Raw genomic sequence first — 16794 nt, forward strand, 5'->3', positions numbered from 1 at the left:
TTCGATCCCAGCTCTGTGCGTCAGTTTCTGGTCAGATTCGGCGAGGAGGCAGGGCGGTTAAGCAAAACAAAATTTAAGCAGTGAGTTGCGAGTTCAAGCCCGCAACAAGCTGTGGAGGTTCTGCAATGTTAAGAATCGGCGACAGGCCTCCGGCCTAATAAACGCTGACACCGCTAAATATGACATCAACGATTTGCCTCGGTTTCCCCGCCATTAAGATCGTATAGATTCTAAAAGCAGCGCGACAGTTTCTGCGCAAAGTTTTCATTAGTGATGTCGAATTCGTTTCTCTTTAGCTGAACCGATATTTGCATTATGATTACACATAATAAATAAAATTACACAAGTTAAACTTTCAAAATTAAGAACAGTATATATTTTACAATGTTGGTTTATATATCGGTAGTGGGTGGAAATCGATTCACGATTGGTCACAATCCATTAACGACAATCCATTCATTAAGGAAATCGAAACTTGTTTCAAACGAATGATTTTAAATGATTCAGCACCGGAAACACTTATTATTGCAATTTGATGTACTTGATTTAAACAAAGAACTCATATTTAGGAAAACAGAGTAAGTATTTTGATCAGATGTGATTTTTTAGAATCTCACCTCCATGACGAGATAGCGCACCAAGTCTGGATGGTCGAACATGGCTGAGCAGTGCAAAGGCGTCATGCCACGAGCATCCTTAGTGTTCAGAACTTCAAGTTTCTACAAGATAGTAAACGCAGAGAATTTATTAATGTGTGACCTCTAAAGTAGCAATGACCAAAAATAAGAAAATGGACAACCATGTAGCTGTATTTAAAACTAATGAGATAATTTGCGTTCAAATTTTGAAAAAAATATAACTCGGTACTCACTGCAGTGAATGACAGAGAGCGCATTTTCTCGTCGACGAAAACGTGAAGTCACGGACGGACGGACAGACAGACAGACAGACGGACGGACAGACGGACATGGCGAGCAAAATAGCGCCTTTTTTCCCATAACTGAGAAAATTCACTAAAAACACGAATTGTAATAACTAAATGCTTCTGTCCGAATTAGTTAGAATTTTAATAAGATAAAGCATGTGCATCTTTGATTGAAGTCTTTGCGTGGCAGTTTTTTCGTAAATTTACCATAGTCGGTCTGCCAGCTGGCGACCGCATTTGAATTTTTGTACTGTTTTGTCCTCATTATGTTGCATACAACTGTGAGGCAAAAATTTAAGTTCAGCGGAAACTCTGTTGCACAAAATGAATCGTTCAGAGGTTAATGTGGCTTGTAGGTTAATCTCTGGAATATCCCACAGATAAAGAAATACGTTCAAATGAAACTTGGAACCCTCAATTTTGAACTCAGCCTTGAAAAAGAAAATAATAGATTAACTTGACGAGCGGTTTGAAATGATTTCACTTTTTTACCAACCGGTTGATAAAACAGCTTTGGCCTAGCTTTTGACGAGACAAAAATGAGCGGCTAATTAGCGTAGATTTGCGTAGCTAATCTGTTTCACTTCAAATACATATCTATGATCATATACAGTTATTATGCGAGCGAAGTATTTTAACGTTATTAGAATTAGCATTTCGACATTATGCTTATGGCATGATTAGATTTCAATACTGCTTGCCAAAACTGAATGAACAATAATGAAAATATTCACCATATACTTACAATAACCATATCCATTCACCATATACATTCAGCATATTCCTTCACCATATACCCTTACCATAAACCTTCACCATATACATTCACCATATACATTCACCATATACATTCACCATATACCTTCACCGTAAACCACCATGCACCTTCACCATATACATTTACCATATATGTACCTTCACCATATACCTTCACCATATACCTTCACCATATACGCATTCACCATATACGCATTCACCATATACGCATTCACCATATACATATTCACCATATACACATTCATCATATACACACACCACGTACACCATCTAACCTGTTGTGGCTGCATTGTGAACATGAGCTTGACGATGTCTAGGGCCCCCTGAGCGCAGGCCAAATGCACGGGTGTGTTGCGGTCGTGCTGCTGCATCGAAATGTTAGCTCCGTTCTTCAGGCAGATCTCCACAGCCTTGGAAGAAGTGATTATAAAACTGCAATTATATAAAATTCATATATCGCACTTCAGATGTAGGTTTTAGCCTTCGCGAGAAGGTTTCGCATGACCTAGATGAAAGAACGATAAAAATTTTTGAAAAATTCAAATTTGTCAAATTCAAAAGTTCACATCTAAATTCACAAGATTTTTTGTAGATTAGGTTTCGTTTCATTTTCAGTAAGCATTTACAACATTTTCCATAGACTGAAAAAAGTTCTCAGGAAAAGAACCTTCGTATATGATGGAACCAGGAAAGAAGTTGATGCCGTATTTGAAGAAATCGTCATCTAATTAGGAATTTTTTAGAGCCTCAGCCAGTTAGATTTAACACAAAGTATTATTTGAATAGTATTTGAACACGAAGATCAACTTAAGGTATCTAAGGATACCGTCCAAATTATTGATAAGCATGGAACATATCGTAATGTATAGCCAACATTTCGAGAACATTTCGTCTCGCGAGTCACTATATAATTAAGGTGTAGAGCTGACATGGTGCAGAGCTATTCCATGCGGACAACGTGGAATAGCACCTGTACAACATGTTGTGTAGTTAGTGTATTTAGGAATTTATTTGTAAAACTATCATCTTAAATTTTGTTATCCAATAATCTTGATTCTAATTTATCCGTGTTATTTTGTTATTCATGCGCGTACGAGCGGAATAACTGTCCTCTCTTCTTCGTCACGTAATGCTTACGCTAAACTGTTTCTCACTGCTATGATTAGATTCATCACTATGAGGTTGTTTCTAAATAAAAGTAAGGATTGCGTGAATTGTGACTGAACCAATGGCATCATTCTTATAAAGAAAAACTAAAGTTTGTTGAAGTAAAATGTAAATAATTCGATGTAGTAATTCTCTCGATAATGCAATTTCTCATAAAATTACCAGGAATACCGGCAAAGTTTAACTGCGTCAAAAAAATTAACATGTAGCTCATCGACCAAAGAGAAATTCTGTGTGAAATGAGAAAGACGCCTAATTTTGCTCAATAAAAAATTAACTCGAACAGATAGACAAGAGGGAAAGTTTTAAATTCAATTATTTCTTTTCCCGACTGGACTAAACTTCAATCATAAACTCAAGAAATTAATTCAATTCTACCTTACGAGACAGTTAATTTCTTTCCTAATCTAAACCCATCAAGAAGATTTTAATATATTTCGAGTTTTCTCATCATAAATAATTAAAAAATGAATAATGGAGCAAGACCGTGTCCTTCCTCTTTGTGTTACGTCAGAATATGAAAATGCAGAGTTCCATATTAGAGTTTGCTGCTGTAATAAGTGCTGTAGTTGTTCCGTTTTCGTTCGATGTTCGAGACTGTAAGTTTATAATCACAACCTGAGCTGGTGACAAGCCAGCAACGTGTCAAGTTTAATTGCCAGTTATAGCGATGCTTCGCAAATAACGCGTTAACTTGGTCTGATTGGACCTTAATTGGCATCGATCTAAGAGTTTCTTCCTAACTTTACCTGCAAAAAATGTGCAGAAGCTTCAACGTGAGAAAAATATAGGCAGGTTCAGAAATTTCCAGTTGTGACTAAACTCTTGTATTTTCATTAGTTACCTCACATTCCGAGTGCTCAAAGTGAGAGCACCATGCATCAATGACGCAAATATTCGTTTAGCAATATTACGTATCAATGAATAAATAATATATTTTTGTACCTGAGTTATAAGTTGAAAAGGACTCGAATTGATTTATAACTTTTGACATATCAGGAAAATCGTATTTACCCAATTTATTTATGAGTATGAATTTGTGCAAGAAAGGGTTTTGCAAATTAGCTTGCTGAAAACTTAATTAGTAGTTATTTTACTCCCTATAAAGGACCATATATGACATCACTTTTAAAGTTTTTTCTTCCAAAACTCTTGAACCTTTTTGTTAATATATTTATTCATATCTTATTTGCCAATTTGCTCTTTCGTTAATACGAAGAAAACAGGCATCCTTTAATTTCAATGATGGTTCTCAAAAGTCTTACCTCTAACATATGAAGGTACAACTTGGCTTTGTCGTAATTTTTCTAAAATTAAAATGTCCTCATCTCTACGGAGAAGACTTTAGGTCTTCTTCAAACTTTAAATTAACTTACCTCGAAGTCTTTCCAGTCCTCAACTTCAAACCTTCTTATGTGCAAAAAATGAAAATGGCTGGCTTCGTAAATTCAAGTTTGACTTTAAAAATGCATTTGACAATGATTCTTACAGTGGGATAATTTCATTTGCTGTAATTTATACAACAGTAACTTTCTTTATGATGCATGTTGCTCAGGTATAAGAAACCCGCTTTGGAGCTACTGGGGTGTACGAATGGATAACTTAAATAAATTATGAGCTCATTACATCGATGCATTAAAATTCGTGCGGCATCACTAGAAACGTTCAGCTAGATGCGTAATGGCATTTACTGCTGATATGCGGCAGTGCTGAGGTGTTATGATTTGCCTAAAAACAGAAATGCTGACCTTGAAGACTGAAGTTTGAGTAAATAAATTGACTTCTAGAGCACGTAAATAGATACAAGTTTTTTGTTGTTAGTTCTATGAAATAAATTTCTTCATGTATTACGTGGGCTAAAGGAATATTTTAATAAGCTGTCAGGTCAAAGTTTTTGGGCATAAATATAATTTGTTATTTTCAAAAAGCCGTTGCTTTTGCGGCTCGCCCCATTTCGCTTCCTTAATGCATCACCACTATATTACCTTTACAAGCTTTCATTATATAATCTTATGTATGTTATGTTATGTAATATTATATTGTATTATATTACATAATGTTATACTATATTATGTTATGTTATATAAATTATATTATATTATATTATATTATATTATATTATATTATATTATATTATATTACTTTGATTGTAAGTCAACCCACCTTTATTTCACCTCCATGGACCGCGAGATGTAGAGGCACGTTGCCCTCCAGGTCCGGTAAGATGATCATGTTGGCGCGTTCACATCCTCTTTTTTCCGCCCACGACAGCAGCACCTCAAGCACCTTCACGGATGCATTTTTAGCCGCCAGATGGATTGGGTAGAAGCCGTTGTTGCAAGGCTGGTTGGGACACACCGTGTAGCTTTCGATCTGTCAAGTTTTTGAGATGTTCTTCCTACATTTGTCAATGCGATTTTAAATGCGTTTTAATCCATAAAATGGATAAATAATTTTATTGCTTTCTTATTCAAAGTGAATCAGTATGTGTAATTTTATGGACTATTTGAATAATAACAACAAATTGAAGGGATCCGGAAAAGTTTGGATTTATTTTGCAAATTCCCGTCATACTCATTTGGCAATGCAACACATCTAGGGTATAAGATCAGACTATTCATTTATTTTTTTTCGTTGCATCACAATCCAGCCGGTCACTCAAAAGTCAATACACGATTCATTTGAAAAAATTCTTGATTTAAGGAACATTATATTAACATGATCATTTAGGGAACTTGAGATAATATCTTTTATATAAACTCGTTTTACTTACTTGATGACCTTTAAGTTGATTATTCACGAATGCTCAACTAAATTAAAAAACTCTAGAGTTGCTTATTAGAAGGTAATACATAGTTTCTTTGGCCACTATCTATGAAGATTCTTCAGCTTAATTCTAGCAAAATCTTTACACGAAATTTCTTTGAACTGAATTGCATTAAATAAGGAAATGTCACTAACAAGAATGAGGGCGGCCTCGTCGTGGTCCCTCAGCGCCGTGTGGTGCAGCGCAGTCAAGCCGTTCTCGTCGCCCTTCGTCAGGTCGATCTTATCACGGTGCTTCACGAGCGCCCTCAGCACGTTCACCTGGTCAAAATAAATCCACCAGGATGAATTTAATCCTCGTTTCAACTTGATTTTTTATTTATTTTTTTTATCAAGACCTCGTTCCAACTTGATTGGTCTTGTCCGCCACGATGAATTTAATCCTCGTTTCAACTTGATTTTTTTTATCAAGTCCTCGTTTCAACTTGATTGGTCTTGTCCGCCACGATGAATTTAATCCACGTTTGGTGGATTAAATCTCAACACGTTCACCTGGTCAAAACAAATCCGCCAGGATTACTTTAATCCACGTTTGATGGATTAAATCTCAGCACGTTCACCTGGACAAAAAAAAATCCACCAGGATTAATTTAATCCACGTTTGGTGGATTAAATCTCAACACGTTCACCTGGTCAAAACAAATCCGCCAGGATTAATTTAATCCACGTTTGATGGATTAAATCTCAGCACGTTCCTGGACAAAAGAAATCCACTACGATGAATATTATCTACGTTTGGTGGATTAAATCTCAGCACGTTCACCTGGTCAATAAAAATCCGTCACGATGAATTTTATCCACGTTTGGTGGATTAAATTTAAGACCAACTCGATTGGTCTTGATCAGTTAAAGTTAGTATTGATATTTGAAAAGTTTCTTGCGTTATGTATAAGTTTCAGTAAGCAGGTAAGAAGAAAAATTCTAAACAAATTTAAAAGAGGCTGAAAAAATATGATAATTTTTTTAAGACACAAATAGAGGTATGTGTTAATAAATATTTCATAAGTATTGTAAAAAATTTTAATTTCCTGAAAATAAGGCATGTACGAGCATTGAGACTAGTTAAATGTTGCCTGATTTTTTGATTTGTTGATTTTTTTTGCTAACAACACGATTATTTGATTTGTTGTTAGCAAAAGACTTGATGAAGTTGATATCTCTAGTAAACAACAACATGAAATCAGTGGAGAACCAAGAATATACAGTAAATAACGTTTACGGTATGCTTGAAATGTGCAATTTATACTTTATATTCTGATTCCGTAAGAAAAGATGTAGCAGGATCAACTGAGGGCTCTGAATGCGAGTATTGACACCGTGTTTGAATGAAGCTTTGTAACCGATATAAAGCCGCAAGCAGCCAAGCATAAAAGATCTCTGCAAACCCTGGCACGAGAATATTAACTGCCGACACTAGACAGCAGCCGCCATATTAATCTGTACAGCCGATGCAATGTCGAGGGTCATAACAAACGCCATGTCAATTGACGCTACCAACGCCATATAGAGTCAAGTTACTGGGACACTAAAAAATTGCTTCACCGACGAAATCGTCTTTAACAAAGAAAAATACACTGATATTACGGACGCAATTTCCCAGTCTCAGTGGAATCTCTACGACAATATCGAAGTGATACAACCAGTGCAGTATCACAGAGATATCACCGATGTAGCGTCATAATGTCATCATCCTTGCTGTATTAAAATGCCATCATCATCGCAATAAGAGAATTGACATCACAACCGTAGTATCTGAGTGGCATCAATGCTTTAATACAACAGTGTCATCACCAAGGCAATGACGCAGTGCATGGCATGTGGGGCACTGCGATGTCATGTTAGTGACACAACCGAGCCCTTGTTAAGATCCTTAAGTCCAGGGTTGAATTAATACATTACAATTAATACAATTGGTTCAACTATGGTTAAGTCCGTCACCTTATCGTGGATCACGGAGAGGTGCAGAGGAGTTCTGCTAGAGCCATCGGCTGCATTCACGTCAGCGCCGCTGCCCAGACAACAGAAGGGAATTGTCAGTATATAAATGAAGACTAAAAAAAGACTGCGATCGCGTGAAATGGAAAATTTAGAGACACGATAAGCAAGAATTGAGAAATAAATATAATGTGAAGATACGTAAAAATAAGCAAATTAATAAAAGATTTGAGCTTGGATAAATTACTTATAGCAAATACAACGGGATTCTTAGTTAAGAGAGAAAGTAGGGAGAAATTAAAATCTAAAAAAAGGACAAAAATACGCGTCAGACGAAACTTTGCACTACGTAAAAAAACGAGAAACTGCAAGCGAATAAATAATTTAAAATCAAAATCCTTTTTTAACTTTAAGGATAACCTTTGAACACTGGACCCCTATTTTTCCGAGAGTAGGGAAGCAATTAGATTGAAAAAATTCGTACTCATGGCGTGGGTAACGGAAGATACGAAGCGGGTTCATTTTGATCGAATTACAGCTACATTAAAAAATCGTTAGGTCAGGACGATGTGAAACACTGAACAATGTTCGCTGGTGGAAAAATCGCTAATATTTTGTCCCGGTTTCAGTAAAATATATAATTTGAAATGAAACAGGTTAAACAGCTTTATTAACAGCTGCACATATTGCGATGAAACAGAATTTTCAAGGTTTGCGATTTTACTGGTAATTTAACAGGAAAGTTTCTCTCACTGTGCAGTGTATACGAAAGAAAATTAATTGAAAGATTGAGGACTGAATAGCATCTGCATTTGTAGATGTTATAGTTATTTGCTCGTTTTCGATAACCCGAAACTACCAATATTGAGCCAATTTAAATGCAGTATAATGAACTCTTGACGGAGATCAAGCAATTTTTTCGTTCATTAACTTGATACCACATCTTATTTTAATCACTTCATGTACGTACATTATTGATGGGCTTCCGATAATTTTGAGAGTATTTTATTCTGTCTCGACTCAAACTGGGTTACTCTTTACCAAAAATTTGTCAATAATTTTCAAAATCTTAGTGGCAGGTTAATTGTTTACATTTTGAATAAGTTTTGTGGAAATTTCCTCTATCGTCGATCCGCTAATTCCTTTTCAATGGAATTATTCTAAATATAGTCCGAAATTGGTAACTAATTCATTGGTCGTGAATTTGAACGCTTGCCATCGTAAAACGATATTGATATGATGTTATATAGATTTTTTCTAATTCGCTGAATATAATTCAATCAGAATTTAGATTGAAGAAATATTATAATGGTCACCAATTTTTTCTTCACTTGCGTAAAGCAAGGTGCATAAAGATCTTTTTCAATAACGCAACTTTGAAAAAAATGCTTCTTTTGTTGACAATTGCAGTATAGAGATAGCATTTTTAAATTGTTTAATTTGTACAGTTCTTATTTTATATAAACTAGGTCATCTCCGTGAATGATACACGAATCGCTTCAACACTGAAAGCTACTATGTTTACAGCGGAAAATTTATTTCATGGCGGATGGATTTGTATTGAACTTTTATTACATTGCGTCGTGACCGTAATAATCAAGGTTCGAATCCTGGTCATGGCACCAAAGATATTTTGCGGATGGATATGAATTACGAAGCTTTGAAGATGGTCGCACAAACCAGCACAAACCGCAGATTATGGCACAAACCCGTATGTCAACGTCGGGACTGCGCTACGTTACCGACATCTTGAGACGCTGGCACGAAACCAATGAAGGAATAGACCAAAGTATAAACGCCTCGTTTCCATTGCAATTACGACTGTCAAGCAAAGTTGATTCCGTTCGATCACTGCGGTGTGAGGTCTCTCGATTTGATCCATCACCCCAGTTATATTATACAGTGTGTTCGTTTCTTCATAAATTTTGAAATTTATAAACTGCTTTATACGCTTTTCTCCGCCTGCTGACTCACGCGGACTTATATTGAGTTAGAGTTAGCGACCAATGCGCAAAGCAAAGACGAAAGTCCTCCAATTGCATGAAACACGAGCAGTGTTAAAAAATAGGTTGCTCAAGGACAGGGTTGCTAGCACTGCGTCTATTCATTAGCTTAAACTTCTTGAAAAGCGAACGGCGCACCTACAATAATTCACTTCCTTACGTTCCCGACCAACGATCAGTGCAGCATCAATTAATCGGTTAATTAAAACAGTGAGCAGGGCATTACGTCAAAATACCATGAAATTATTACACCTGCCAAGTATTCATGGGAGCAAGTCATATTTTTCTAATTCAAATTTGAGGACTTCCATCGGGAGGAGACGTGTTAGAAAATTGTACAATCACTTTAAGTCGTGTTCAAATACCGACCGCGATATACTGTAGTATAACGGAAGGCATCGTTTATCAGGAAATTAAAATTTTCGGTCATTCGGATTCCGTTAAAAATCAGCTAATGCAACTGATGCAGTTTTTTACTTTTTTAATGTATAGAAGGTGGTGGTTCTTTCTTCTTTGTACAACACTTCACTTCTTGTTGTTTGTTTGTCTGCTACAAATCTTATAATCGATATTTAAAACACTTCTACCTTTCTATTCAATCTGAAAGTTTGCACTTCTGCGTAAAGTCATAGAAAATGCATGAATCAATTGACAGAATTAAAAAAATGGAAAATTATTTTTTCATTATTAAAAAAAGTGAACAAATAATTTTGTCCGCTACAAATATAATAATCGATATTAAACACACTTCAAGTTGCCCAATCGATTTGAAATTTTGCAAACTTGCGTAAATTCGGAGACAATGCATGAATCAATTGTTAGAATAAAGAATTTTTAACATTTAATTTTTCTCTTTTAAAGGTATGTAAATAAAATTAGAAATTTATTTTACATGTGTAACATCGGAGACGCTGGATTCTTTTGAAGTGTTGTCTTTAAAAATCAATTTTTAAAAGCACGTTATTCACTTTGTTCCGGGCTGCCTGCTCTAGAACTTCAAACGATTACACCTTTGGACACGCTCTAAACTAATTATAAATTTCCCTAGAGGAAAGCTCGCGTAGGGAGTAAGTTTTCGCAGGTGCTTATGTACTCAACATAAAATGTCAATCGCTTAACAACTAAATCGTTTGGGTCCATGGGAGAGACTGTTGCGAGTCAGTTATTGTTTTAATGCCAGGTGGATCTGGCTAGCGAGTACCAAGTGGATTAAGAATCTGGTCCTTAATTCCAATACTTCTCTGCATTAAATATTGAATTTTCTCGTGCAAACAACTAATTGCGATTACATTCAACCGATTAAAAATAGAAACTAGAGAAATTTATATAAAATTTAAAGTCTCTGATTACAAATTTCAATTCCGAGTATCGCCATATATTTACGATAAAACGCGCACACTCTTTCTGAACGTTCGCATTCATAAGGACTTCAGCGGTTGATAATGTGCCTCCATGGAATAGGATTTTTATTTCTTAAGAAGATAAAATTGCGGATTGTTTGGCTCGAGATTAACTTCTTTACTAGATTAGATATACGAGCAAGTCAAAATTATCGGCTATTTGTATGCTAAATGTCAAGCGCGGCTTTGAAGAATATAATATACTCTCTGGGGGTGAAAAAGACGAACGTGTATTTTGACTTGCCACTTTAATGGTCGGGTATTGTGACGAAAACATTTATTAATTAAATGACTGATGCGTTGAAAATTAAACAAAATCTCAAAATGCTAAAAAAATTGTTGCCTGCGTACCCAACTTGTGAACGCGCAAATGTAAATCATAACGAATAAAAAAACTTACCAGAACGTAACGGATGAACAATGAAATGCTACTTCAACGTAATCGATTCTACTTGATGCTCATCCGAATTAAGAGGCGCAGTTACTGAGTAAATATGCTGTAACCATCATCTGTCTAAACAGTAGATATAGCTTTTCTGGTTCTACGTACTAAATAGCTGAGCCCAAGCTGGCTCATTGAATGCATTATTTTAAATATGTTGTAGTGAGCACATGTGACAACTTTTCGTCGTACATTTTAAAAGAAAAGGTAATGTAAAGATGAACTGATAAACTATTTGATCGAAAAATATATCAGATTTCATTAGAATTTATGTTTTCAAAAAATATTTTCTTAATTTTAATTTGAAATATATGTTTGAACTGTTACTTTTTAATTTTTATAATATCTGCTCTATCAGCTTGTAGATCACTGGCATAAAATGATAGTTGTAAATTATTTTTATTCTTCCAAGCAAAAAAACATGTGCCTAAATTAAAATATTAAAACTAAAAAAACTATTCGATTTCAAAAATAATGTAATACTGCTCCTGGCTACGCGAAAATTTTCAACATATTTGGTTGATAATTGTCTTTACTCTAAACTCTCTTATGCGTCATTTATAACAATTGTTGCTATCGGTTAAATGCAACCGTGAAAAATAGGTTCCTCGTGTACGCGATATATAAAAGTAAGTCACGCCTAACTTAACTTAACCTAACCTAACCAAACCTTTCCGAACCTAACCTTGTCGGGCCTGTCAGCTGCCGCATCAGCTGAGGCACCGCATATAGGCCTATAGTGATCGTTCTTTAGTAAAATACTTTTTCCAACAACCTAACCTAATCTAACCTAACCTAAACAAACATAACCTACCCTAACCTTACCTAACCTAACCTAACGTAACCTAACCTACCCTTACGAAACCTAACCTAACCTAACCTACTCAGTTTGTTGGATTTTACGGGTCCATGCAGAGCGCGCACCGCAGCTACATCGACTTCTCTATTTCGCAACTCACCCGCACCGCGGTTGCAGAGGAAGGCTATGGCCTCCTGCTGGCCATAGGCGGCCGCGTGGTGTAGGGGCGTCCACTCCTTTGGGTCCTTGAAGGACACGAGCGATGGGTCCTTTTGATATAAAGTTTCCAGCTCCTCGACCATCCCCATAGCAGCCATCTTTGTTCAGATGATTTAAAGGTTCTACATCAGCTTACCATATTCTTGGATTATATATCAATACATTCAATAAACTTTATTAAAAGAGATGGAGAAGTAGCGTCTTGAGCCCGCGAGTCATTTCTCCATCTTTTATGACTGTACACAATACGAGTGCTGAAAAGAAAGTCACTAATAATTCAATTGTAATATTGAATAAGAAATTGTAAAGTAATAGATAATACGAACCCAATGAATTTTTAACGTTGCTGAAACGGTAAAATTAAAATATTTAGTGTTAGTAGCAAAAACCTTTGAAGCGAGCATTTCCACGGGCAACAATGGTGATGGTGGGTGAAGTTTTAAATTTACGGCCGTGTATAATTTTTTGAAGCGAGCAGTTCCACGGTATAATGCCGTGTATTTTCCACGTGTATAATGCCCATTTTATGGGTATAGCGGCGGGACCTTTGAAGCGAGCAGTTCCACGGGCAGCAATGGCGATGTTGGTAAAATTTCAAATTTACGGCCGTGTATAATTTACGTGTTCCAACTTAACTTATATGTGACAGATGACAAAGAAAGACAGCTACCCATTGTTGAACTTCAGTTGCATCAGCGATCAACACAAAGAACACAGAGTAAACATGGCGTAATTCAAACTTAAATACGTGATTATTATACAACCAAGGTCCATTGCCATCAGATAAGTGCTTTGGTTGAACAATGAACTCAACAGTCACGCGCAATTTTATTTATGGCGTATTGATCGGATAGGCTATGAGGATCAATGGCCAAAAGAAATCCCTGGAAATTCACGACTGGCATTCTAAATATTACAACATATGAAATGATTGAGTTAGCGAAACAGCTTTGAATGATAGGAGATTCCTGCTGCGATTCTTACCTAAAGATTCATGCACTCAATTTTAAATTTCATAATATTAGTTCCATTGTTTAATTCTCACGGTATCAGATGAAATTACTGTCAACAATCTGTCATGACGGAAATAAAATGTGAAAAGTTTGCAAGTAAAAGACACACGGTTAGTACATTAATTAAAATTTATATTTTTATTTCCAGAACTCGTAGTGCATTAATATTAATTTAGAAAAGTTAGTTGTGTCAAAAATAGGCAAGAAAACTGTGCGAATCAATGGATGAGAAATAGTTATGTAATTTTAGTGGTCGAAAAATGTGCGGGAAGAGTAATGTAATGACTGCTGGTAAGAAAAACGGAGGAAAAGGGAGAGTTGAAGAAAATAAGAGAGGAAGTCAACCGTCAAAAATAGTTATTGAAAATAATGATGCAAGAAAGATAGGATGATAGTGAGAAAGTTAACAAAGAACCGATGAGGGAAGAGCAGCAATAACTTCGTCCCAAACGGTGATGCTGAAACCCTGGAATATTCTTCATCGTCTTATTTATTAAAGAAGTTGCACAAAATTATTGCTGCGGCTAAAGAGAGAAGCACGAATAGGAAACAAATAAAACGATATAGAGTTCATTATTTCAGAACACCAGAATTCTAGCTGAACACTTGAATTTAGTTTGTTATGCTTAAAACACTTTCTGTTCCTAACCATTCCGCTTTTGAAAATTAATCAAATAGTTGTTAATTATCGTTAAAAACAGTATCAGTTGATTGAAACAGAACAAATTAGAAATCATAGTGATGTCGGCGCTGAAGAATAGGCCTGATGTGGCATGAGCTTAGAAAGCCAAAACTTTCTAAGTGAGCGTAAAGCTGTCATAATTTCCTCCTCGGTACCTGGAACCAACTCAACTCCCTTATAAATGCAGAATTAAGAAAAAAAGGAGAGAAAGCGGCCTCATTTTATTCCGAATTTGTTCCAGGATCCTGATTGGCTTCTCTTACTTTGGCTAAAAGAAGTTCTGGACAGGAACTGAGGAGAAAGAAATTTAAAAGTTTAACAGAAAAGTTTATGACTTACCTTGTGCATCCTATAAGGGCTGTCGACCATGAGACACACTTCGGCTTCTGGGGGCTCTGACTCCACAGATTTGTTGGATTTCTTTTCGCTGACGTCATCTCCTGCATCCAATGGTTGCTGGAATATTAACATTATTGTTAGTTTCTTAAAGTATCTATACATTCTGATGTGGTAGAGAATGTTTTTAGTGTGATGTAATGGTCTGTGGTTCGTGATATTCGCATAGAGCGCGTCGGATCTCTGCAATCAAAGACATTTACATGGAGAAAATACAACAAAGTTAACCCTAAAATGTGAAAGTAATCGTGGTACAAAAAACTACAATAAATTTTCATGCTTATTAATTGTCTGAAAAATATTAAATCTAATACTCATCGCAGATTCATAGGCTTTTGCTATGTTTGTTTGCCAATTTAACATAAACACGTGCTTGAGACGTCAAATGGTTGGAAAAAATTACGAGATTGATTAATGAGAGGCAAAAAAAGAAGGCCATCGTTAGCTTCCTCCCAACGGCATTTCAATTTCAAAGCGGCATCATCAGGCTGACTGCATATCACGTCCTCGGGGGCCTAAATCCCACGTACCGGAGCAAAATATGTTCCAGGGTTGCCCAACACGCGAATTTTTGGAGAAAAACAAGCAACGAATGTTCAAATTCATTTGTGTATTTCATTCATTGTGTGTATTTTACTTGGTTTATTTACAATTACACAGTTTGTTAAAAGATCAAACAAATGTTGTGCAGTATGTCTCCTAGAGTGAATCGTAAATTATCTTATCCCTTTTATTATATACTCATAAAATCTGAGCGTGAATTTACTATTTTGGTTTGTTTATGTGAAAGGCCGCAAGTTTTTGTGTTTTGTGTTATGCCGTAAGTTTTTTAAAGCAATTCTGGAAAGTTTTCATCGAAGTTAAGGCTGCATTTGAGATTCAAATTTATATGACTAACATCTTATGATTTCGACACTGGAAGATCACATTTCAAATGAAAAAATTATGAGTAAGATGTGGTTGAGGTTTTATTACGAGAAACTAAGTGTCAAGGTAAACGCTTACATTTTTCAGTGTGACCCGTTTTAATTTATTTGTCGAACGGGAGATGAAAACAAATAAACAAAGCATAAGAATTATCAACAAAGTAAAAGAAAATTTTAGATGATAATATTATCGTTCAGATCAATGTGGTAGATATATGAAACTGGAGTTCACTAGTTTCATTCCATTGTTCAATTCAAACTAAACCATCGAAATTGCCCCAAAGTAAACCAAGTTCAGCATCAACACTCAAACATTGCAATTCAGCCAAAATGCAATGATAGATTGCGAGCTGAGAGTGAGAACGTCCCAAAACAAAATCAATTGACATATGTCGTGTATCTCTTGTGGGCGATCAATTCTTCAACGTTCAGCTAGCACCGTTCTGACTACAACAAAGATTATATAGACTTGACTTTGCTAAAGCTGGATCTCAATCTTATATACGTTGTTGTCGCAGGCAAATAAATGAAACGAGTGTGAACTCCTTTAATAATTGCGATGACGCTAACGATACAGAAGGGAAAGGATTCAAGGTCGCTAATTTTTTATCAACTAGGCGATAAATAAAAATGTTGATACAATTTTTTAAGCTGTAATAGCTTGCGTGGCTTCAGATGTCGCAGACAAATTTTCTGCTTACCCCGTTGCAGTGAAGAGTTTTTCTGGTGGCCCAAGCAGTAATTGGAGATCTCAATCTTATATACGTTGTTGTCGCAGGCAAATAAATGAAACGAGTGTGAACTCCTTTAAGCTGTAATAGCTTGCGCGGCTTCAGATGTCGCAGACAATTTTTGTGCTTACCCCGTTGCAGTGAAGAGTTTTTCTGGTGGCCCAAGCAGTAATTGGAGTTTTAAAAGAATGACTTTGATTGTCAGAAGTTAATTTCCTTAGAACATCTTCGATGCTATTAATTTTAAGGAGAACTGGATTCCATTTTGAGGGCATTTTTTCATGTGCAGGCGATTGCACCTGTTGTTATAATAACGTTTTGGACGTACCCTATTCCTAGAAACAAAACCACACTGTATTATTAAAACTAAATGGAACCGTATTGTCCAACACTGTTTGAAGGCATGCCTTCAGACGACAAACTATAAATGTTTAAATAATGTTTTTTTAAAGATACGCGGTTATAGGATATATTTCTTTTAATTTTAACTTTGTATGCGACGTTGCCACACTAAGAGAATATTACAGAGTTCCTTCTTCATTAGTCTGCTATT

The 16794-nt window shown here is 35.8% G+C and overlaps 1 protein-coding gene across 1 annotated transcript in view; it reads right to left on the reverse strand.

The window, feature by feature from the left end:
* The window catches only part of LOC108682427 (transient receptor potential cation channel subfamily A member 1), a 29196-nt gene extending 16605 nt beyond the window's left edge, over window positions 1-12591 (reverse strand). Inside the window, exons 1-7 of the mRNA XM_047881874.1 lie at window positions 12435-12591; window positions 12156-12189; window positions 7634-7703; window positions 5831-5956; window positions 5033-5242; window positions 1978-2112; window positions 618-719 (exon numbers count right to left, since the gene is read on the reverse strand). Of these exons, the coding sequence (XP_047737830.1) occupies window positions 618-719; window positions 1978-2112; window positions 5033-5242; window positions 5831-5956; window positions 7634-7703; window positions 12156-12189; window positions 12435-12591 (834 nt within the window). The remainder of the gene's footprint in view (window positions 1-617; window positions 720-1977; window positions 2113-5032; window positions 5243-5830; window positions 5957-7633; window positions 7704-12155; window positions 12190-12434) is intronic.
* Between the last annotated feature and the right edge of the window lie 4203 nt (window positions 12592-16794).

Source organism: Hyalella azteca, unplaced genomic scaffold (assembly GCF_000764305.2).
Source record: "Hyalella azteca isolate HAZT.00-mixed unplaced genomic scaffold, Hazt_2.0.2 contig9036, whole genome shotgun sequence".
In the NCBI taxonomy this organism is placed as follows: Eukaryota; Metazoa; Arthropoda; class Malacostraca; order Amphipoda; family Hyalellidae; genus Hyalella; species Hyalella azteca.